We start from the raw sequence: 25,549 nt of genomic DNA, 5'->3' as shown, positions 1-25,549 counted from the left end.
GAAGAAGTACGCCATCTTGCTTAAGATAAGAAAGAACGAAGGCCCCAGCACAGGGAGCTTCATCAAGAAGGATTGTTTGATGATGATGGATGGTATGATGATTCCCATCACGGAAACTTTGCTTTTGATGATGATTCTCCTCTGTCAACAGAACTACAGGCTACACCATGGCCTCCATCTTACAAACCACCTCAGCTTCCCATGTACGACGGGCACTCAGATCCGAAGCAATTTCTGATGAGCTACGAAGCTACTATATCTTCATATGGAGGCAATACTGCAGTCATGGCGAAATCTTTTGTCATGGCAGTCAAGAATGTTGCACAAACCTGGTACTCCTCTCTTCGGTCAGGAACAATCACATCATGGAAGAAGCTGAAGGACATGCTGATCACCAGTTTCCAAGGGTTTCAGACGAAGCCGGTTACTGCTCAAGCTTTGTTCCAGTGCACGCAGGATCAAGAGGAATATCTTCAGGCGTATGTCTGAAGGTTCTTGCGTCTAAGGGCACAAGCGCCAACAGTACCCAATGAAATTGTCATTGAGGCCATGATCAAGGGGCTTCGGCCAGGACCCTCGGCCCAATACTTTGCCAGGAAACCCCCTCAAACCTTGGAAAAATTGCTTCAGAAGATGGATGAATACATCCACGCTGATAATGACTTTCGTCAAAGAAGGGAGGAAGCTTACAGATTCTCCGAGATGACCAGGGGCTTCGGAGGCAGGATTCACCCAAGGCACGTCAGATCAATCCACTCTACTCAGAATGACGATAGAGGAGGTCAGCAGCAGAGGCCACAAAATTCCTCCCAGGCTTCGGGGCAGCAACAAAGCTATCCTCGGCCTCCAGCTCCAAGGACAGAGGCGCCAGGGGGCTTCGGTGGAAGGTTTGGGGATCAGCCCAGAAAAATTTATTGCCTATTCTGCGGTGAGGACAAGGGCCATACTACAAGGATGTACCATGTCACCATCCAGAAACAGAAGGAGATAGCAGAAGCTACAGCCCAACAGAACCAGCTGAAGCAAGTCATGCATACTGCTTCGTATCATTCACCGTACGTACCAGAGTACGTGGGTAACCATCCTGCAGTTTCTGTTGCTTCGGCAAGCCAACCTCAGGCATCTTGGCAACAGCCTCCACCTCCACCCCAATGCAACCCACATATCCCCAAGGCCAGCAGCCAGAAGGGAGCCAGCACACTCACCAGCAGCGAGACTTCAGGGAGCACTCCGAAGCTCGCACAGTCAACAATACTGTGCCAGAATCGAAGCACATCTGCTAAGACATATCCTACCCCTGAAACAGTTTTTACATTCCCCATCACTTTCCTTTTCAATAAAAAACAATCATTGAAAGCCTAGTTCTTTTGTGGTTTTCAATTTCTTGTAATAGCTTTGACATTGTCATGATATAATATACCTTCTTCACAGACTCACGAAGTTCCAAAAGTCAGTAAAACACGAAATTTGTTCTCAAGAGAACGCGGAGTTCACAATTTTATTACAAGTTTTGCTGAAGCAACAAAAAGTCGTTCTAAGGAACGCAGTGTAAGTTTTGTCCAAGCAACAAAAAGTCGTTCTAAGGGAGCGCAACGTAAGTTTTCTGCTCAAAAGTCGTTCTAAAGGGAATACAGAGCTTACAACGAAAAATAAACGCTGATTCCGCCGAAGTATAAGGCGAAGCGCGAAAAGTCAATGCGAATACCGCCGAAGTAAAAGGCGAAGAAGCTCCTAAGGGAGGCTTACAGCGAAAAGTCAGCGCTGATACACCGAAAAATAAGCGGTGAAGCCGAAAAATAAACGACAAAGAGATTGTGTGTTCTACTGTGGGAATGTGTGTATCTTCGGCACAAACATCATTCGCATACCATAACATCATTACATCATTCGCATAACATGACATCATACATCATATTGCATTAATGGCACAAGAAGGGGATACAATGTTGATCTTCGGAAATTATTTCGAAGAAGTTGTGCCAGGGCACAAAATAAGTTTTGAAGAAGTACAACTTTATCAACTTTAAGACCAAAGGAGATCTATTGCTTACGAAGCATAATATTTTCACGGAATATGGATATTCTTCACGAAGCATGAAAAGAAGGGAAGGTGTTTTTTCGCCGAAGGCTCAAAAACGGTATGTACGTAACGTTTCATGCATCGTAAAGAACTGAATTACAAACAGCTTATATATTACATTCAAAAGTATAAAATATTACACACTTTGTTCAACAAATATTACATCAATATTCCGAATGTTCTTATAACAACAGCTATTCTTCTTTTAAAACTGCTTCCGCGGCTTCGTTTAATAGTTGATTCACAGCTTCGTCCATAATAGCTTCGGCCATCTTAGTAATTTTATCTTCCTTTTTTGCTTCGGGGTCGGCCAATGACTCGAAGGGCACCGGGGGAGGAGATAGTTCAGCTGCGATACAAAACATAGATAAGTTCGAAGTCACAAAAATAAAACATAAAGTTAAAAACAATCAGGCAATACCTATCCGTTTCTCGAGTTCCGCAGCTTTCTCAGCCGCCTTCGCTGCTTCTCTCGTATCGTGAGTATCTTTTTCGCTCTTTTTTATTATCTCATGGGCCATCCCTCGGCTGCCATTTTCCCAAACGTCAGTAAAGAATTTTCCGCCAACTAAGTTTGCTTCGGCCGAGGGATCCTTCGTGTCGTCAATAGAGAAAGCAGCTTCGGCTTGAACCAAAATCTTCACATGTTCACATCCTGCTTTCTCCAAAATGGATGCGACTCCTCTTGCACCAGAAAAGGCGCAGACGTCTCCACGGCCATTCAAAATTTCCTCGAAGGCATCGACTTCGCTGCTGATCCATTCGATTGGGCCCTCGGGATCGCCTCTTACGAAGTTGTCCTCGCTGGAGTATGCGTCGACGCTGGTGAAGCTAGATTTTATTTTTTGCACACACTCTATGGATTTCTCGTAACATTTCTCTTTTGAAGACCGAAGTTCTACAACTGTCTTCTCCCAATAATTTTTCCAATACTTACTGGCATCTCGGTCAGCTTCAGCAATTGCACACTTTAACTTCGCTTCAGCCAGCTGTTTCTGAAGATCTTTAATTTCGCACTTTTGGGCTTCAGCCTGGGCTTTGGAAGTAGCTTCGTCTTCTTTTATTTTATTTAGCAATGAGTTTAATATTTTATCTTTCTCAAGACCTTCATTCCTTAGTTCGATTACTTCAGAACGAAGGTTGTTTAAAGCCATGGTACATCCCTCGTCTTCAGCGCTTTTTTGTGCCCTGAGGGCGTTGCTAAGAATAAGGCCCTGAAAAAGGAATACGGTATTAAGTATAAGCAAATGGAAAAAAATCTTTTTAGTAAAATTCATTTTCTCACCTTTAAGCTATTGTATGCTAAGCTGTCAGCTAATTCATCTTTTGATAGCACCGAGAACCCGTCCTCTAGTGTCGGGAATCCGAAGCTTTTGCTCATCTCCCGGCAGATAGAAATCTCCTTGCTGTCTGGAGACAATACAAGAAGTCTTCTTCTCTGCTGCCGTTGAAAATCAATGCCCCCTTCGGATATTTCAATTTTTGGGCATAGAACTGAGCTTCTCGCTTTTCTTTTTCAGTCAACTTTTTCCCCGAAGCATGTCATAAAATATAATTGAGAGCTTCGGCAAATGCTTCGGGGGTGGCAGTGGCAGTTTTTTCAGCAAAAATTTGCTCTGCCGCTTCTGTTTCCTTTTCTCTGGTTCCCAAGGATTTCTCCTTGGCGGGCTCTAAAGGCCCAGCTTCGGTCTCAGCCTGGCGCTGTGTAGCTTCGGCTTCAGAGGCTGTTGTCTCAATTTGCGTTTTTGAAGCTTCGGTTGTTTTCCCTGGAGTAGAGCTTGAAGTCTTTATTTCTTCCAGTACATCTAGTACGTGGACCATCCTTTTCCTTTTAGGGGTAACTGTAAGATCTTTTTGTGCCTTCGGCACTGTCACCTCTGCTGAAGGACTTGTAACTTCTGATATCTTTGTTCTCTCGACCTTTGGCTCACCCAATTTGGCCAATGGTGCCTTCGGCGTTGCAGCCGGCTCTTCAGTCTTCTGCGTAAGCGCAGTTTCTTTGGCTTCGTTAACCGAAGAGGTCTCACCGCCAAAATCAGGCACTGTGGCCGTTTCAATGTAGTGTGGTCGGTGAGTGAGGACCTTCACTTTCTTCCTCTTCGGCGTGGGCTCACTAGAGGCAGCCAAAGCAACATCTTTCACAAGAGCCGCACCTTTCCTTTTCTGACCCCGTAGTGGGTACCGGTAGTCAGGGTACACAAATCCTATAGCATCAAAAACTCTGTTTAGTCTCTTCTTTTTTTCGATTCCCGAAGGTCGTAGATAATGCGTTGTCTTCTGCTCTGGAGTACGACCCAAGCAATTCGTCACTTGTAGCTTCGATACATTTTAACCAATCATCATCCGGCTCAACAAACTTACCTTCATATCTGAATGTGTACTTTAATCGAACTAGCTCTCCTTCGCCAGTCTTAGTAACAGTCTCCTTCGGCATTTCCCACTTTTCCACAAGTGGCCATACTCTAAAAGCTATATGTTCCTGGACTAGATCTCTCGTCCCGATAAAAGAACAAACTGTGCTGAAAGCTCTTTGGCATCCTTCGGCGGCCTCATCAATCTCTACCTTCGGTTTCCGAAGGCCGAAGCGCTGCCAGATAGGGCGCATGATTATCTCTTTAATGTCTTCTCATGCTTTTAAATCATTATTCACATAGAACCATTCTTTCATCCAGTCTCCAGGCCATCTCTTCCGAAAAGTCAGCACTGGGGAGCTTGACCTAGAGCGGGCAACGAAGCTATAACAACCAAAATTGTTATGATATTGCTCTTTGCCCCAGGGTTTCGTATCATATAACAGTTCGTGCATACTGCAGAAACTTTTTGCATTTGGCTCCAAGCCTTGGCTCCTCATGGCCCAGACGAAGGTTCCCATTCTTATGATTGCTTCGGGAGTAATTTGATGAAGGTAGACCTGATAGATCTTTAAAACCTCAACCACAAATTTGCTTAAGGGGAACCGAAGCCCAGCTTTGAAAAAGCTTCGGAAGATCACGACTTCATTCTCTTCGAGAGTAGGCACAATCCTCTCTCCGTCATCTGCCCTCACAGTAGACATATCTCGAAAATATCTCCCCCTCATATTGTCAAGGTGACTCTGCTTAATAGTTGATTTTCCGAAGACTGTGTGACTTGGTCGCCACGGTCGATCTTCGGAGTCTTCACCTCCACTTTCCATATCATAACTGTCACTTTCACCAGTATCTTCAGATAAGCCTTCTAAAATCTCCCTAGTAATCTTCTCTGTATTCGTCTTTGCTATCGATTCAAGAAACCCAAGATTCTTCTCCTCAGAAAGGCTCAGCTTTGTTTCGGCAACAACTTTTTTATCTTGAGTCATCTTCGGGAATGTTGAAAATGTGCTCTTAAGTCTGAAGCTAAAAAATCTAAAAAGCCAGGCAAGCGTTGGTATGCAAGAGCTAAAAATTGGGAAAACAAGAGCAGATGGCAAGAAAGCGTGTCAAATGCGCTCGCGGTGTGCTCTTATTTATACGCCTAGTGCGTTGCAAGTGGGAGGGCCCCGCTTGTCATTGTCTGTTGCTATTCTAGCAAAGGGAAGGTGGTTTTTCGGACCTTCGGCTTAAAGCCTTTGTCGATATTGCAATCTAAATTTATCATTCTAACAAATTAATATTGCGAGGGGCTACTGTTGGGGGCCTTCGGCTTCCGAAGGTCCTCAAAAACATGATTTAATAATATTTCTGGAGTATGATGCATGAACAGGTACCTTCGGGCTTAGATTATAACCACAATATGAAGAAGCACAAAGAATACGAAGGATGGCGCAGAGCGGAAGCTATGCGCAGAGGAGCTTCGGCGTGATAACAGAAAAGGAAACCAACTTAAAGGGGAAAGGGCTATTTAGACCCCGATGGATTACTATAGAGTTATTAGCAAATGTAAAGGGCATGGGTGTAATTTTACATGGGCTGCGTCCCGTGCCTATAAATAGATGAACAGTACTCCCATACTGTTCACGCTGACTTGGCATTTGCTTGTGCATCACGCTTGTACTTTTGCCTTCTTTCAAGCCGAAGGTACATTTGTAATTTGTTATCATTTCTATTTTCAATAAAGATAAGATAGAAATGAGGTAATATTAATATTCAAATGTTTATGTTATTTCCCATACCTTATATGAATCTTTCTTCATTGTTTGTTGTACTTACGAAGGTATGTCCTTCATAACCTTCGTCCAAAAGTCATTATATCCCAAGGGAAATAATGCTTCGAAGGATGAAGGGACTTTAACGTTTAACAATTTCTGTGTTGCCTTGTTCTTAATTCATAGCATTTAAGGACAAGCCCCCAACAGTTGACAACATAAAATTGTATAGGAAATTGGCAGAATCAAGTGCATGAAACACACATGAAGATCAAACACATAGGGTACAATATTCCAGTTTAGACATCACTGATCCCCAAGTTGTCATTGACATAACATAAGAAACGTCTACCATCTTTGCCCATAGTATACACACATGACTCAGCTGAAGTTTATGGAACCATTGTATACACAATATATTACATATCTAAACTAGACTAGATCCATTAGACCTTGAATCTTTGGATGTCTTCAAGCAGCGATAATGCTTTGTTCTTGCGATGGAATGTGATGTAATGCAGCGCAAGAGACCGTATCTCACTAGTGTTGCCCTGCAAGACAATAAAATTGTTTTAGATATACATGTGTATCATATGTTGCTTTGGGCCAACTATAAAATTAACTGATAAATTTGTACGTACTGCTTCTATGTCTGACCGCAGAGATCCTTCGACGCAGTCATAAAAGAGAATGTATCCCATAACATAAAACCCACAATCATTGGATCCTGCTGCCATGGTAGGACAATTTGGGGACAAGTCAATTGCAAAGTTGCCAAATTTGGGAAAGCATGTCCTGGGCCGTACATGTTGTAGGGCTTTGTTTAATCTACTCATAATAACCTTAGCCCATGGTAACTTTCTACCATCTAAGTCCAATTGGGCAAAATGATAATCCTTCCAAGTAGTACCACCAAGTGTTGCCCCATAGGGATTGGAATCTAAAATGTGAATGCACTTCTTGACTGTATTGACAACATACAATGTCCAGTGCCCCCTGCTTACCATGGGAATCATGATCTGACCGTGTAAAAAAAGCATAAAGATGAACGGTGTAAATGGTTAAGCATAATGATGTGATATGTACCATTTAAAATAAATTATGTTTGTAAAATGAAATATGATTGTTATCGCTTTGCATTTATCCAATTCGTCTGTCTCGGGCAATGTATTGTCTAGAAGTGTGTGCAGTACAGATTCATCAAAAGGTTGTGGGTTTCGGCTGTGTCGTTCCTGTTCCTCAAAGTTGAGTAGTGACTGCAACAAACAATATGAATGGAGTCAGTATACTTGGGATACCATTGTGTATATGAATATGGTGTAGGTATGTTACGATAATTTACCCCAACATTAACATCAAGAATTAATCTGTTCGAACTCATGGAAGGTTGCTGATTTTTGGCATCATCATCAACACATTGGATGAAGCACTGCATGAACACATTGTCGAGACACTTCCCATCGGCGAAACATTCATATATATCAGAACATGTCGAACAATATTCACCATAATCTATTATGGTCCTGTGGAAATTTTGATAACAATTAGTAAGGTCGCGTGCAACTACCAGCATATAAACAGATTTTGATTTTGCCTGTACTTCATACCTGCTGGTGTCAAATTGCGTACCACACAAGTATTCGCGTAGAGCTAACACAGTTTGCATCTCCGAATCAAGTGAAACCTGGTCAACCTGAGGAGTGTTTGTAGCTGGATCTGTTTCAACAGAAACCTAAAAAAGATATATGAAAATATATATATTAATATGTGAACAGTTTTGGCAACTATAATGAAAATGAAAATTACTGAGCTGACAAGTTCAGATGGAGTCTGATCAAAGCATGGACCACTATCGAGGAGATCTGTTTGTGCCGCCTGGTGGACGCCGAGAGACTAACAATTATGGTATAAATGGATTAGATGTTTAGTAAACTACTAATAATTATATAGAAAAACAACAAGGTGGTGTACTCATACCTTTATTTGCGGCGTCGCATCAAATATCGGCGAGCAAGATTCTGTATGTGGTGTTGCTTGAGGAGTGACGTTTGTGTTGTCGGCATGTTCTTGCCAACGTCACCATGTTTACCCTGAAAAAATGTAATGGTTATGTTGGGGACCTTCGGCGTCCGAAGGTCCTCAAAAACATGATTTAATAGTGTTTCTGGAGTATAATGTGCAAACAGGTATCTTCGGACTCGAATCGGTATCACAGAGGGAGAAGCTCAAAGCATACGAAGGTTGATACAGCACCGAAGCTGTGAGCAGAAAAGCTTCGGCATGGTGGCAGGAAAGGAAACCGACTTAAAGATGAAAAGGCTATTCGGACCTCGATGGATTACTATAGAGTTATTGTCAGATGTAAAGGGCATAAATGTAATTTTGTAAGGGTTGTGTCCCGTGTCTATAAATAGGTGAACAGTATCCCCGTACTGTTCACGCTGACTTGGCATTTGCTTTTGCGTCACGCTTGTACTTTTTACCTTCTCTCAGGACCGAAGGTACATTTGTAATTTGAAATCATTTCTATTTTTCCATGTTAATAAAATAGAAATGATTCTATGATGATGCTTATATTATATTTCATGCTTTATATGAATCCTTCGTCATTACTTGTTATGTTTACGAAGGTATGTCTCTTATGACCTTCGTCCGAAACTCATTATTTCCCGAGGGGACATAATGCTTCAAAGGACGAAGGACTTTAACACTTAACACTTTTTATGTTGCCTTGTTCTTAACTCTTAGCATTTGAGAACAAGTCCCCAACAGGTTATATGCTATTTAAAGAAAACGATGAATACAAACCTTCATTGAAAATACAAGTAATACAAAAAAACATTACCACTGGGGTTGTAGGTGTTTTGGTCTGTTTCGTTATATTTGTATGAACCAGTGGATCAATGTCAGCTTCATCGGGGCAACTTTCTAATAGTACACGAATATGCTGTTGCCTTAACAGTAATTCATGTACCTGTGTGTCTGTCAACTGCGTCTCATGCTGGGATGCTGGAGTAGACATATCTGGTACAATTTGTGTGGCCGGACTCGTACATCCTTCTTTACGTATCATTTAAGCAAAAAACATCATTTTAAATCATGGCATCATAACAATATCGAAAAATGTTTGTATAACTTTTTTAGATTGACGTAAAGACCATAAAACTGACTAACCTACCTACTGGGGAAGAATATTGTAGGAAACAGGTGACGCCTAAGAGGGGGTGAATTAGGACTTCTAAAACTTTTACTTAGCTAGGCCACAATTAAATCCCTAGAGCAAAACCTATGAAAATAGTCAAACTAGAATGTGCAAACTAGGTTTTGTCTAAGTGTTGCTATCTCTACCGCAGTGGCTAAGTTTCAATCTACACTAAATAAGTATGACTACAAGATTGAAACTTAAATGCTTAATATAAATGCGGAAACTTAAAGAGCAAATTAGAGAAGCAAACTCTCGTGGATGACGCCGGTATTTTTACCAAGGTATCTGGAACCGCGCAAGGTCCCGACTAATCCTCGTTGGTGCCCCTACGCAAAGGGAAGCCCACGCGAGGGCCAAGCACCTCGGTCGAGTAACTCCGTAGAGAGCCGTGGGCCTTCTCCACGCGCAAGTGGTGCTCCGCTTCTGGCTCCTCTCGGACGCTCCCCGCCGTCTCCACTATCGAGCTTCCGGCCGAAACGCCACGGGCCTCATTCCCTCCGGTACACGGTGGCGGCCGTGACACAATGCGGTTGTCACGGTCGCGCAAGACTCTCGCCCCACTCGGTACAATTACAACGACTCACGCAAGAGCCGAGGGGTTGTGAGGTTTATCTAAACTCACTCAACAATCTAGGGTTCACCTAGAGCAAGCGCTAAAGGGGTCTAACTAACCTAAGCACTTCGCAAAGCACCTATGCTAATCACCGAGTGATTCTATTAAGCACTTGGGTGTAAGAGCACTTGGGAATGTCTACTATATGCCTTGGTATTTCTCTTGGGCTCCCGCACTTGGAAATAGCCTGTTGGGGGTGTATTTATAGCCCCCAACACAAATATAGTCGTTGGAGAAAAGCTGTTGCTTCTCTGCGGTGGATCGGACAGTCCGGTGGTGCACCGGACAGCGCATTCTAGCCTGTCCGGTGCGCCTAGTTGTTGCCCTGTCAGAGCAGGTGACCGTTGGCGCCGCAGGCTTTCCACACCGGACAGTCCGGTCCTCTCACCTGACAGTCCGGTAGTCTTCTCTCCGGGTGCCACCTGGAACTAGCCGTTGGGCTGCGGTTCCCTAGTGCACCGGACAGTCCGGCGTGTGGGCAGTGGATAGTCCGGTGTGCCAGCGGACAATCTGGTGCTCCACACACAGACAGTCCGCAGGCAGCACACTTGGACTTTTCTTGGATCTTTTTAATGTCTTCTTTTGAGGTGTTGCTTTCCTCAATTCCTTAGTCCAAGTTAATCTTGCATCCTGTGAACTACAAACACAAACACTAGAAAACTTATTAGTTCAAGGATTGTGTTGATCATCAAACACCAAAACTCAATTAGCCAAATGGCCTGGGGTCCATTTCCCTTACAATCTCCCCCTTTTTGGTGATTGATGACAACACAACCAAAGCAAGCAAATAATACAATTATTTGAATGGCAATATGGAATCTACTTGCTAGGATGCATGTTTGTCCCTACAATGTGATATTATGGACTTAAGCCTCCCCCTAACTCCATAATTCACTTACTTCCTATTTTTGGACCAAATAACCAAAACCACTTAAAAACCATTTGTAGATTTTAAAATTTTAAATTGGTGGTGTTTGGTGTTTGATATAGTTTTCATTGCTTTGGTCCCTAAACTTCTCCCCCTTTGGCATCAACCACCGAAAAGGAAGACATTGAAAGCATGTAGGAAGTAAAAAAATGCCCTCAGATGATTACTCCCCCTAAATGAGTGTTCTCCTTTAGAAAGAATTTTCTCCCCCTTTAGAGATGAAGAAAAACTCCCCCCGATAGAGATCTTCTACTTAGGAAAAAGCATGTGAAAATTAGAGGTGCAAAACATGATTTGAAAAGACTAACTTCCCTTATGCATAGGTAACAAAATATGAATTAACCACTTATGCATTTTTAGCAACATGGAAGTATACGATATGAAATATAGTCTGATCAAATACTGGAGAAGACATGTAAATGATTACTAAATGTAGTCTCAAAGATACCGATTGAAATTCAACGGCGTGCTTGTGAGACATGAGAGTTCTTGGGGATTTTGCAGTGGAAGTTTGTTGTCATTCTCCGGGGACCTCATTTTCCTTACAATGAGACTATCACAAAAAATAGACTTGAAAAGATGTTAGTCTCAAAGTCTTAGATTATAGAGTAACCTCCCCCTAAAGTTGTGCATACAAGTTTTGAATACTTGTAGGAGACATGCACTTTGATTTGATATCAAGAGGGGCGAATTATCTATAATTCGAACTTTGGCACATATAAATTAAACGATACACATTGTAGGATGTGAGTGTTTTACCACTTGTAATATTAACATTATCAATTGATGCATCATTTATTATGGGGTGATAAAGGAGCTATGTGTCGTGCTCAAATGAACATTTAAAATCAAGTAGGCTTGCTTAAGTGTATGAATTTAAAACAAGCAGACCTACCATGTGATTTTCCTAGTATGCATGCATTTAAGCTAAAGTAAGAACAAAATGTAATACTAGGCATGAAAGGTAAAACTAGATACATAAAAGATAGATACTTATATCTAAAAATAAGAAATACAATAAATCTAGTTACCTTAGTCATGGGTGGGAAATTTGGGTCCAAAATTTACACTAACTCACTTGGCAATAAACTTGATCCAATATGATGTATCCCATGATATACATCCCAATTTTGCCAAGTCTCCAAATTTCCCGCTGACCTTCGGTCCACTCACTTTCCTTTCAGGATCCAAACCTTCTTGGTGCTTTTCATGGTTGAAATTATTTCCTTTGGCACCCATATGCGTTTGCCCCCCTTTCCTTTGTTGCCTTACTTGTTGGCCTTGATTGCTATCACCTTTCCATTCTTTTTCTTCTTGATCAAATATGGTGTAGCAGCCTTTTTGTCCACCTTTTTGATGTAGGTGTTGGAGATTTTGCTTGATGGCTTTTGCTTGAGCTTTTGCCTTTGTTTATCCCCGGTCATCGCCTTGCATTGGAAAGAATTATGGCCTTCCATGTGGCATAGCCTATAAATCACAGTTTCTCCCTCCATAGGCTTGTTCACTCCCGCAGTGGTGTTATCCTGTGGAGGTCGGATTTGTTTGGCTTTGCCTTTCTTGTCATACAAAGCCTTGCCAAGGCGAGCCACTTCTTGCCTTAATTGTTCATTTTCCTTTGCAACCTCATCCGAACATGTTTCTACAACAATATTCTCAACAAGAACTTGGTTGCAGGGGTTAGAATCATCAATTAAATCAAGGCAAGAAGTAGAAGCATCTTTTTTAATAATTTTAGTTATTTCCACTAAAGATGCTGCTGGGGTGCTACCGATGTTTTCTAGCTTAGTAGTTAGCTCATTATTGTGTATGCTAAGAATTTCCATTTTCTCTAGCAAATTTTCAATAGCTTCTTGGGAGCTAGCTAACTTAGCCTTAAGTTTTTCATTCTTTTTAATAAGGCCATCATCAGTAGCAGTGGATGAAGCACTAGACTCTAATTGCTCAATTTTAGTTGACATCTCACAATTTAGGTTTGCAAAAGTTTCAAATTTTTCTAGCAATCCTTTATAATCATTTTGGGAGCTAATCAACTTAATTTTCAAAGTTTTAAGTTGAGCTTTTTTGCTTAGTGCAAACATCCTAGAAAAATTTAACGGCTTCCGCAAATTCATCTACGGAGGGCTTTCCCTCACCATCATCATCACTACTACTATCATCACTAGAGGATGGAATGCTCATTTTACCTCTTGCCATAAGGCATTTGTGTGATGACCATGATAAGCGTGATAAGGACCGGTGGCTGCGCGTCCTTGGAGGTTCATCCTCACTTAAAGAACCATCCCAAGTTCTAACACTTGTTAGCGCCTTGCCTTTGCTCCTCCCCTTTTTGGGTTCAACCATAGTTGGACAGTTGTCTTTGAAGTGGCCCTTCTCCCCGCACGCGAAGCACCCTCTCTTTCTTTGCTTTTTCCTGTCAATGTTAAAGAGAAGATCTTCGACCTGCAGGGGCACACCCATTAGATTAATCTTGCGGATCATCCCCATTACCTTTCTGACGCGTCGGATTGTTTCTTTGTCCTTGGAGGATGATGTGCATGGTTGATTATCTTCATCATCGTCACTTTCTTCTTCTTCCTCTTCTTCACTTGAGGAACTTGGAGTGGGAGCCTTCTTTTTGCCCTTCCTTTCATCACATGCAAAAGCATATGGCCTTGATGAAGTTGGCTCCTCTCCCCGACACATTTTTTGCGACATCTCAAAAGCTGCGATTTTCCCAATCACAATGGTCGGGGTCATGTTACTCAAGTCCTCCATGTTGTGAAGGATGGTGATGATGCTCCCATATCTTCGTTGTGGTAGCAGGGAGATAATCTTCCTCACAATGTCCGCATCACCTAGCTTATTAATGCCAATAGAGTTGAGCTCATTGATAATTAGATTCAAACAAGAATACATGTCTCTAACAAGCTCATCATCTTTCATAGCAAAAGAATTATACTCATTTAAGACTAGGCAATGTTTTTGCTCACGGACATTTGATGTGCCATCATGGAGCTCATGCAATTTTAGCCAAATCTCATTAGCAGTTTTCAAGGTAAATACTTGATTAAAAATATCCATGCTAAGAGATTCATACAAGCAATTTTTGGCTCTAGCATTTAAATGAATTTCTTTTTCCTCACTCGTGGTGGGTTTCTCGGGATTCTTGGGGGGTTTCATCTCGTCACGAGTGACTCTCCAAACACCTAGATCAATAGCCTCTAGAACTATAATATGGGAAGTTAGTGCCGTCGAAGTGTGGTGGCCTATGGGTATCCACCCCTTCCTCTAAAAAGCGTCGACTCTTTTAGCGGTGAAGCTAAAACGTTTCAATATGAGCCAAACCAGGCTCCGATACCACTTGTAGGAAACGTGTGACGCCTAAGAGGGGAGTGAATTAGGACTTCTAAAACTTTTACTTAGCTAGGCCACAATTAAATCCCTAGAGCAAAACCTATGCAAATAGTCAAACTAGAATGTGCAAACTAGGTTTTGTCTAAGTGTTGCTATCTCTACCGCAGTGGCTAAGTTTCAATCTACACTAAATAAGTATGACTACAAGATTGAAACTTAAATGCTTAATAAAAATGCGGAAACTTAAAGAGCAAAGTAGAGAAGCAAACTCTCGTGGATGACGCCGGTATTTTTACCGAGGTATCTCGAACCGCGCAAGGTCCCGACTAATCCTCGTTGGTGCCCCTACGCAAAGGGAAACCCACGCGAGGGCCAAGCACCTCGGTCGAGTAACTCCGTAGAGAGTCGCGGGCCTTCTCCACGCGCAAGTGGTGCTCCGCTTCTGGCTCCTCTCGGACGCTCCCCACCGTCTCCACTATCGAGCTTCCGGTCGAAACGCCGCGGGCCTCGTTCCCTCTGGTACACGGTGGCGGCCGTGACACAACGTGGTTGTCACGGTCTCGCAAGACTCTTGCCCCACTCGGTACAATTACAACGACTCACACAAGAGCCGAGGGGTTGTGAGGTTTACCTAAACTCACTCAACAATCTAGGGTTCACCTAGAGCAATCGCTAAAGCGGTCTAACTAACCTAAGCCCTTCGCAAAGCACCTACGCTAATCACCGAGTGATTCTATTAAGCACTTGGGTGTAAGAGCACTTGGGAATGTCTACTATATGCCTTGGTATGTCTCTTGGGCTCCCACACTTGGAAATGGTCGGTTGGGGTGTATTTATATCCCCCAACACAAATATAGCCGTTGGAGAAAAGCTGCTGCTTCTCTGCGGCACACCAGACAGTCCGGTGGTGCACCGGACAGCGCAATGTAGCATGTCCGGTGTGCCTAGTCGTTGCCCTGTCAGAGCAGGTGACCATTGGCGCCGCAGGCTTTCCACACCGGATAGTCCGATGGTCTTCTCTCTGGGTGCCACCTGGAACTAGCCGTTGGGCTGCGGTTCCCTGGTGCACCGGATAGTCCGGCGTGTGGGCACCGGACATTCCGGTGTGCCACTGGACAGTCCGGTGCTCCACGCACAGACAGTCCGCAGGCAGCACACTTGGACTTTTCTTGGATCTTTTTAATGTCTTCTTTTGAGGTGTTGCTTTCCTTAATTCCTTAGTCCAAGTTAATCTTGCATCCTGTGAACTACAAACACAAACACTAGAAAACTTATTAGTTCACGGATTGTGTTGATCATCAAACACCAAAACTCAATTAGCCAAATGGCCCGGGGTCCATTTTCCTTACAAATATCATCTGATTTTTTAGTTGTTTTCTACACATAACCATCTTCATTGTCCCCCGACTCAACACGGAGGACCTCATCAATTAACTCGCCAAAAACATCAGATAGATTGTATTGTTTCTCAACAATCTGCTGAAGAGTCTGTTTAATAACTGAACAAGCCTTGTCAACCTCCGTATCATAATGCGACAACTTCTCTATGAATCTCAGGCAGTGGCGGGATGGAAGCTGATTCAGCTTGGTTGATATCAAATCCCTAATGGGCGGGAGTTCGATGTGAATGGTGTGCTGTCCAGATGGGTCAGGACGCGGTACATCAAAAGTGTTTGTCCTATTCTTATGCTGTTGTAAAATGAATATTATTAAGTAAATATACAACGTATAACTGAATATTATGTTGAAATTTTAAGACAAAAAATATATAAATAGAATCTTGCCTTAAATTGTGTTTCAATAGGTGGTATAGCTGTGTAGCAGGTCTCTATGCTGCTTCGGAACTAAAAAAGGCGTGAAAGATGGAGTACAAACTTATACACACATATAAAATGGAGTTTCATTTGTAAATATAAATGACACTGCTTCTATCCATGTATCATATGTAAAGCAAATTATATTGATATAAAATATAATAGACGCGAAAAAATACCGAACAATGTCCAAATGGTTCTTGTCCTTGGCGTATCTTGCCCTTGCCAGCTCTTGTCAATGCTTGAATAATATTCCTATCAAAATATTTGATGCGTGGTGTTCCACGTTTATTCTGAGGTGCAGCTGAGTCATGAAGATGATCCAGATAATACAGCTACAAAAACATAACATGAATCGTTGTGAGACATAATAAAGCATAATCTAAATGTAGATGAATTTTGCATACAAAAATCTGGCTACATAAAACAGACAAAAAAAGTGATATGCTTACAAGAATGACGATGGAACATCCGTAAATGGTTGTAGAGACATTTGTAACGCTCCTAGTATGCCACTTCTTGGCAGCTTGGCATAAATCATTGAATATTAGCTCGCACCGGTCCATCTCGTGGAAACGATCCATTTCCTCAGTTAAAAGAACCTCATGGTTAGTTATTCCCTAGCTTGCAGTAGGGAACAACAACCGATTGAACAGTATCAGGAAGAAGGATCTGATGCTTAGATCATCGTAAAACCCTTTCCTCAAATGATCTTGAAGAGCTGCAACACCAAATTCTTCTTTGGATAAACCAAGTTCAGCCCTTAAATTGTTTGCAGCAACAGCTTCATCAATGCCTAATGCCTTTCCTCCACCAGCATTTGGTAACCCCAAAATAAGGTGCACTGTCTCCTTTGTAATTTTGAGCTCCTTCCCTAGACCGGCTTGAATTGTCATATCATTATGGTCAAGCTTTTCCATCAGCCAAGCTAAATGATATCTACTGCCAAGCGCGTCAACTCTCATATCAAGTATATTGGAGAACCCCCTCCGTGCAATATCTTGACGCTGTCAGTCATTTAAAATCTGAATGCTTACTATAACATCTTGGGGATTGCATCTCACATTAAGCCTCTGCTGAAATAATGTATACAATGAATAACGTAAACATTTACATCTGCATAATCGCAACTCAATGTTTAAATCAAATCTCAATACAACATAATTTCACGCAGAAAATGATATATTGACATTGACCATCAATTCTAACCTGTCGGGGGGGGGGATCCACTGCTTTCCTCCGCTTTGTAACTATCTTCTTCAATACTTTTGGAGGACTGTCATCAAAGTTACGCTTCTTCGATAATGGCATAAAGTCATCGTCCTCGTCACCAGCCTGCATTGGTTTGTGTCTGACAGTTTTCGCCGGAACACGGGGTATGTCGACACTAAAGCACTCTTGAGTAGACTGAATTATAATTCGCTTTGGATTTGACGGAGGTCGGTCTACGTTCTTCATGTATGATGTTCCTGCCAAATCAAACAACACATATACATATAAAACGTAGTGGAGCAATAAAAATTCTGCTCATATGCAACAGCCAATTAATGTATAAGTTGGCTATTTCATGCGTACTGGCCCTAAATGACTTACCTGCTTAACAATGAATGTGCGGCGAGATGTTTATGGCATAACACGTTGACGTATATAGCATAATTTTGTCAACAAAACAGCATAACACGATGTTGTTTAGTGCATAAACTTGTGAGACATTGAAGATTATAAATTTGTGTATCCGTTTAACAATGAATTTATGCTGATTTGTTTTTTGATAAATGAAACAATTGAGTTACTAATAAGGTGACACCGATTTACGATACAGTTTGTGTAAATATGCAAATGTAGGAGTTGACGGTTGAGGACTTACTCGTGTGTGGAGGTGAATGAAGACTGGCCGATTTCGGGTCCCTCTGCAGTGGAGAAGACCAAGGCGACAACGGCTCGGTCAATGCGTAGGAGACGCTGAAGTTGACGGCGGGTCGGACTCTGCGTTGGAGACGGTGCTCGCGACGGCGGGTAGAATCTCTAGGGTTCGGCCGCCGCGGTGGATCAAATGCGACTCGGTCTCTGCGGTGGAGAAGAACAAGGGGGCGACGGCTCGATCTCTGCGATTCCGGGTCCCTCTCTGGTGAAGAAGAACAAGGCAACGACGTCTCGGTCTATGCGGTGGAGAAGGTGAAGGCGACGACGGTCGATCTGTGCGTTGGAGACGCTGAAGGCGACGTCGGGTAGAATCTCTAGGGTTCGGCCGCCGCGGTGGAGAAGAAGCAGCAGACGACGATAATGCTAGGGTTCGGCTGCCGCGTGCGTTACGGATGAGGTGAGCTGAATAACTGCGTGCTCGTGGGTGGATTCGTGGGCCCGATACACGTACTCTGCTGGGCGAAATCTACACGAAGGCCCATGGACCGACACGTGGATTACTGTTTCGTAAACGGAAACATAAGACATCATAATAACAATATTTTGTGTGGGGACTAGTACGACTGCCCAGATTGCAGGAACACAATCTTCGTGTGGGCCCGGATGCCCGAAACATGCGCATACCAGAAGTGTATAAACTGATGCACAAATGAGCATAACACGTAAGAAGTGTATAAACTGATGCACAAATGAGCATAACACGTAATAATATTTGACGTAAGCAGGTGGTACAGTGAGCCAAAAAGTGTACGGTGCGATCTGCACACCTGGTTGGTGCGGTGCGGTCTGCGCACCTGATCGGTTGGTGGTCGAAGCTTCCAATAGTTATACAGAGCTCAGAGCTCTAAATACTATATATATATGATGTTAGTTAAACGGATTCAGTGCTTAACTATATAGTGAATAATAATCATATTTACTATTCAAAATTAATTTATTACAAAATATGTTTTATAATTAATATAATAATATTTATTTGATATCCTAGATATTAATTTTTTTATACTTACTGTACTTAAAGCAACAGTTTCAACGGTCGTCCCGCATTATCTTTTTATAAAGAACCCCTCATAGCTATTTTAAATTAATCCGTTGCACGCCTACAGGGCCTGTTTGGTTCAGCTTTTTTCTGACCAGCTTTTCTGAAAATCTGGCTGTGTGGAGAATCTGAGTATCATTACGATTATGTGTGGAGGAAGATAAAATTGTTCATAGGGCTCACGATCTAGAAAGTGACAGATTCCTACTATTACAACCACTCAACCGATTATGTGTTTATGTTGATTTTGGATAGATAGCCAAACGACGGTCCGGCACGGGCCAGACGCACGCGGGCCACAACTATGGCCCAGACACGTCATGCCGGCCTGCTGACCGTGCCAGACCAGTCTGTTAGTCCGTCGGCTCATTTGAGTAAATCAGTGTAAAAACGATGCAGGAGGTGTGATTCGAACCCATGCCCTGATGGAGATACTGGATGAAGCTGTCTAACCAGTAGAACATCATGCTCACATGTTTTTAATATTCAATATAAATTGTATATATGTATATACGTTTTTTGTAAAATAATCGTGTCGGGCCGGGCCGGGCCAGCACTATGGGCCGAGGCTACAGCCAAGCACGTCACGTCGTTCTTGGCTCTTGCAAGCATTAGGTCGTTTCTGAAACCACGTTGACGCAATGTACCACATGGTGTTTGAGGTTGCTGAATTAGATGAAGCAACAATGATTTGTCACACTAACAGTAAAATGAAAGGTTATTTGTTGGTTTTAAACGTTAGTAATTGCTACGAAGTAGCATAATTATATGGAGCGCATCCAGTTTTTATTGATGCCTGACGTTAGCAATTACTACATATTTTGATCTATCTTTTTTATCAGTTTGACTTCATGTGACTTATTTTAGAAACTTGAGCTCATAAACTTTCTCTTATTTGGTCTCTGTATGGTAGAATTATATCATTTTATAATATATGTTCGTTCAGTCAGTCGTTGTGAACTCTCTTCTAATCGCTCACTTCATTGACTGTGTTGTATCAATACATATTGCATAGAGTAAACAATAATATCAGTTACCCAAATCAAAAAATATTATACAGAGAGCGGAGACAATCAATAAAAAATCTTAATATCTTTTTGGTGGATAGTTTCGTGAATATTATTGTAAGCCGTCGCAACACAGACAATCGACTAGTAATTATAATAGGTTAGACTTAAGATTATTATTATAATGCTGCAGTAGCATTATATTATTTCAACGCACGGACAATCGACTAGTAATTATAATAGGTTAGACTTAAGATTATTATTATAATGCTGCAGTAGCATTACATTATTTCTCGAGGAAGGGAGTACGCTGGACGCCTATCTACACCTGCAAACGGCTGACCAATTAAACACGACAAAAAGAATTTAAAATTTAAATTCCCCTCGATTACATCCGCTTCATTAACGTTCTAATCATTCGTTCGCTCGTCCACATCCATCGCCCCCCTCCCTCTCGCTCCTTTCCCCCCGCCTTCCCCTCCCGGATCCCCTTGGGCAGCCGGATCCGGCGAGGCAGAAGGCGCGGCTCCCACAGATCCGAGGCGCCTCCGCTGGGGACTCGTCCGGTTTCGGTGGGCTCGACCTTACAGGCGGGGGGCGTAATTCTGACAGGACGACGGAGCCGGGTGGTGCATGAGCGCTGAGAGGCCCCGCCGCCGCTCTGCGTAGGAGCACGGTGCGCCGCCGTGAGGCGCCATGATCGAGCAGTTCGTTAATTTCGTCATCCGGCCGCCCCGGTACGCGCTGTACCGCCAGATATCCTGAAAATAGTTGCATTTGTCGCGTGTGATCAATTACGATGCTGCATTGGATGTGACCAACCGTATTGTTTTGAATTGGGGGATGAGAGGAGAGGGATCAATGCTGCCGGTAGTTATCCGGCACCTGCATGTCCGCAAGCGGTACCTAGAAATGCTGGTGTATTAGTTGCTTATTTACCCTTGTCAGGGGACATTTAGGACGAAGCGGTACCTGGAAATGCACAATTTGAAATTTCCAATTGAGGGTGAGATCATGATGAGATTCAGGATCGTTAGTTACTGGTTTCAGATAGTCTGCATGATGGTACATAAATTCTTGGTTATGTTATTGCAAAGCCATTAAAGCTAGGGTTAGGTAAAATTGCAATATTCATTGAAGTTGCCAATTTGTCATGTAACATGTACCAGAACTTTTATAAGCATATGGTAGGTGGGCACTCATAGCTGTCAAGGATTACTTTCGTGTTGGCAAATGCATAGCATTATTAAAATAGCAAATCAAGGATAAATTTGATCTGTCTTTTTAGTGTCACTTTCTGCTTGAATTACCAATTTGAGACCCTCACCGGGAGGAGGGATCATGTGACAATTGTTGGCAGCTAGCCTGCTACCACTTGATGTTGTACCTTCTCGTTTTGGTTGCAATGTTCATGCTTCATGTGCCTTTTTGGAATACAGTTGTAAAGCGTAAAGTGTTGCTTTGTTGAGGATGGACACGTATGCTTTGCATGGTTTAAAAGGCGGCTAGGCGGAACTAGGCGCCCAGCCACCGCCTGACCGCCTAGGCGACTTAGGCGGGCGCCTAGGCGACGCCTTAGTAGATGTTACAAACAGCTGTGAGCTGTTACAAAATACCAAGCAACCAAACAGCTGTTACAGCTCATAAACTAGAAATCATCACAAATTCACAATAGCATAATAATGGATATGAAATAGCCACAAAGTAGTTTCTAAAGGAACAACAACAAGTCACAAAATTTAAAACAACACAATACCAAATGTCCAAATCTGAAATAGCCACATAGATAGTTTGTAATGGCATAATTAATAGTAACTAGCTGCAGTTAGTAATGCAGCAAATATGCTAAATTGCTAATGCAATCTAGCAATAGCTACTCTCCCTGTCTCCCGTCGCTCAAAAATCATCATCAAACTCTCCTGGGATATTGGGTGCCTCCCCTTCTTCACCATCATTGCCACCATTAGATTCATCTTCACAATCTGTGATTTCTGCATCGTCATGTGGAACATCTTCATCTTCATCTTCATCTTCCTCTTCAGCCTCTGACATGTTTTGTGCAGCAACAGAATTTCTTCTTGAATACACATTATGGGCCCTTCTTGGTAAGTTTCGGCCCCGAAGTGCTTGCGATGCTCCAATGGCATTATCCACAAGGTCCCATGTAAGGTCACACTCACACCCACGCCCACCTTCAGGGACTACATGCAAAGAATCAGCCCACTCATTGTCCCAGTTGAAGTCCTCATGAACCAATGGATCAAAGTTTTTCCCCTTCTTCTGGCGTAGTTTTTGGAACCTAGCTTTCATCTTTCTGTTGTAGGAAATGAAGACAATAGAATTCAACCTCTTATGCAACAATCGGTTTCTTTTCTTTGTATGGATCTACAAAATAAGAAAAGAGAAAACACTTGGTCATTTAATACAAAAGTAGCCAAGTAGGTGGATGAGGACTTGAGGAGGCACACATAATAACTTACAAATTCAAAGGTACTCCAATTGCGTTCACAACCTGATGAAGACGCACAAAGACTCACCAAACGTCTAGCAAATCTCTGTAACTCAATAGCACGACCACCATACGAACGCCACCACTCAACTGCAATAACATCACAACATTTTAGCAAGCTACTAGCAACAACTAGTAAGTAGTAAACTAGTAACAGCCAGTCAGCCACAAACACTTACGTGGGGTCATAGTTTGTAGGTTATCTTTGGCCATCTTATTTGAAAAAGCTGCTCCTCTAAGAAACTCGTAATCCATTGCTTGAGAATTGATCTTGTCTCTAGTTTCCTCATCATCTACCATTCTTGCAAGCACATCAAGAAAGCAACCTCTTAGCTGACCAACAGTAGCATCATCATCATTTCTTATGAGAGGATGCAGCTTTCCTGGGTTCAAATACATTGCAGCCCCATACAATGGGTGATCCATCTGTTTCTCCCAACGCCGTTCAATTATAGTTATGATTTTCTTGAGTAAATTCTTCTTGCTTTGGACAGCAAAGCTTTGATTGATCTTTTCCTTTGCACATTTCATCAATGCTTGGACCTCTGGCATAGCTGGCCTCTCATCTCCATCTACCACCCTAAGTACAATAAGTAGTGGCCCTGAAGCTCTAAGGCAATCTTCTACTGAATTCCAAAACTGTGTGGAGAAGACAATGTTATACACATCCAATCCAGCACTTGTCTTTGACAACCTGTTATCAGTCCAAGCTGTGCTTGCAAATAAAGCCTTCAAAGCATCCTTGTGCTTGTACAAGCTCTTCAATGTGAGAAAGGAAGTAGCAAAACGAGTGGCGGCAGGCCTCACAAGATCAGCCCCACCAGTTTTCTCTCTCATGGCAGCAAGAATTCTCCCATGTCGGTATATGAAAGTTGTCACACGCCTTGCACGTGCAATTGGTTTCTTGAATTCCTTCAAGTTTCCTATGTCCTCCAACATTAGGTCCAAGCAATGTGCAGCACATGGACTCCAAAATAATGTAGGAATCCTATCCATTAGAAGCTTGCCTGCAGCTTTGTAATTGGCACCATTATCAGTAACAACTTGTACAACCTTGTCTCTCCCAATCTCATCAACTTTTTTCTCAAGCAAATCAGCAAGCATGTATGCATCATGTACTTCACTAGATGCATCAACGGACTCTAAAAAGTAAGTGCCCTCTGGGCTGTTCACTAAGAAGTTAATGAGATGGCGTCCCCTCCTATCAGACCATCCATCAGACATGAGTGTGCAACCATAGTGTTTCCATGCACGCTCATGTTCCTCCCTCATTGTAGTTGTTGACTTCACAGCCTCTTGTAGCAATGGCTCGCCTAGTTGGTACGGTGTTGGAGGCTTATACCCTGAACCAAACTGTGCTGTGGCCTCAATTGCAATCTGAAATTGCCTAGCTGCCGCGGCATTGAAAGGTACACCGCACTCATAGAAGAACAAAGCCCACTGCATGTCCACATAGTGTTTGTCCTCCTTGCTTTTTGCACTAGCCAAGATTGTGGGCTGATAAGAGCCTGAAAGTCTCTCATCCACCACCTCCTCTGGTGTTCTCCGCAACATCTCAACTACGGACTTGGTTGTCTTTGGCTGTGCTTTACTATTTGCCTTAAATTGCAAGGTTGATTGTCTTTTTTTGGCTGCTGTACCAGAACTGGGCTGCACCTTGGATGCTTGAGACTCCACAGCAGATGTATCATTTGCCCCATCTGCTGCTGCCACCTCCACCACTTCATCATCTTCTTCATCTTCATCTAGAAACATTGGTCTTTTTCTCTTGTTTGCCTCCAAATAACTTGTCATCTCCTTCCTTAATGCACTGCTAGCCTTGGGACATAACTTTGCATCTCCATATGCCCCTGCCAAATGTTGCTTTAACCTCTTTATTCCTCCACTAACAACCTGACCACATAGGGTGCATTCCACCTTATCTTTATTTTGAAGATCCGGCCAAAATCCATACTTCCACCCTGGATCAGTAGACTTCCGTGGCTTCCGGGTAGGATCGCTCTTCGGGTCGTACTCACCAGCCACAGAAGATGGAGCTTCATTTCGAGAAGACATTAGGTTGTCGGTTGTCGCTGGTCGCTACTCGCTGCAGTCTTGAGCCTTGACACTTGAGTCTTGACACAAACTATTCGCTGGCTCGCTGCACGGTCTGCAAACCAGGGGATGAGCAGCAGCAGCGCAGCGCAGAGCACAGAGCAGCAACAGCGCGCCCAGAGAGCAGAGCAGCAGCAGGAGCAGCCGCGCCCAGAGAGCAGAGCAGCAGCCGCGCCCAGAGAGCAGAGCAGCCAGCCGCGCCTAGAGCAGAGCAGCAGCCGCGCCCAGAGCAGAGAGAGCAGCAGCCGAGCGCCCGCGCGTAGGGAGTAGCCGCGCCCGCGCGTAGGGAGCACCGGAGCAGAGAACGCGCGAGAGAGAGCGCGCGCAGGGAGAGGGAGCAGAAGAGTTTGCCGCGCGCAGGGAAGAGTTTGCCGCGCGCGCGCAGGGAAGAGTCAGCCGCGCGCAGGGAAGAGCAGCCAAATTTGCGGCGCCAGGGAGAGCCGCGCGCGCACAGAAAGCCCAAATCGCGAGGCCCAGTATAGAAACCCTAGCTGCTAAGGCGTCGCCCAGGGAGGCTAAGGCGTCGCCCGGACGCCTACTACGCCAAGGCGGACGCCTACCTCGCCAAGGCGGACGCCATACACATTTTCACCTGGGCGGCGCCGACGCCTTGCTCCCACTCGCCGCCTGGACGCCTAGGCGTCGCCTAGGCGACGCCTAGGCGACGCCTTTTAAACAGTGATGCTTTGTTCAAGAGCATTAATTGGAATATGGAATGCTTCTTTGTTCCCCACGTTTGGTTGCAAAGATGATTTAATGGAATGATAAAGTTAACTGATCAACGGCTTTGCACCTTTTACATACTCATTGGTATCTTTTGTACCTTTTATATAATGGTCAACTCCGGTAGCTGTCAGCCTGCTTGTTATGATCTTGTCCATGGGCCATGCATAAAGTAGATA

At 43.3% G+C, this 25,549-nt stretch overlaps 2 protein-coding genes across 9 annotated transcripts in view; one reads left to right on the top strand and one right to left on the bottom strand.

Moving 5' to 3' along the window:
- Positions 1-20,430: 20,430 nt before the first annotated feature.
- The window catches only part of LOC100383953 (uncharacterized), a 52,360-nt gene continuing 47,241 nt past the window's right edge, over positions 20,431-25,549 (top strand). For 7 of the 8 annotated variants that reach the window (XM_035958762.1, XM_020537464.2, XM_035958761.1 and 4 more), the window contains exon 1: positions 20,431-20,781. In XM_035958762.1, the coding sequence (XP_035814655.1) occupies positions 20,741-20,781 (41 nt within the window). In that variant the 5' untranslated portion in view covers positions 20,431-20,740. The remainder of the gene's footprint in view (positions 20,782-25,549) is intronic. The other variant, NM_001176570.1, reaches the window with a different exon arrangement.
- Positions 21,710-25,324, bottom strand: LOC109939943 (uncharacterized). The gene is made up of 3 exons (XM_020538451.2): positions 22,733-25,324; positions 22,525-22,643; positions 21,710-22,429 (listed from the first exon to the last, which is right to left on the bottom strand). The coding sequence occupies exons 1-3, from the start codon at positions 24,606-24,608 to the stop codon at positions 21,941-21,943; spliced, it is 2,484 nt and encodes an 827-aa protein (XP_020394040.1). The 5' UTR covers positions 24,609-25,324; the 3' UTR covers positions 21,710-21,940.

This window comes from Zea mays, chromosome 5 (genome assembly GCF_902167145.1).
Source record: "Zea mays cultivar B73 chromosome 5, Zm-B73-REFERENCE-NAM-5.0, whole genome shotgun sequence".
Taxonomy (NCBI): domain Eukaryota; kingdom Viridiplantae; phylum Streptophyta; class Magnoliopsida; order Poales; family Poaceae; genus Zea; species Zea mays.
The sequence above is the reverse complement of the archived record's forward strand: the minus strand, read 5'-3'. Positions and strand labels throughout refer to the sequence as shown.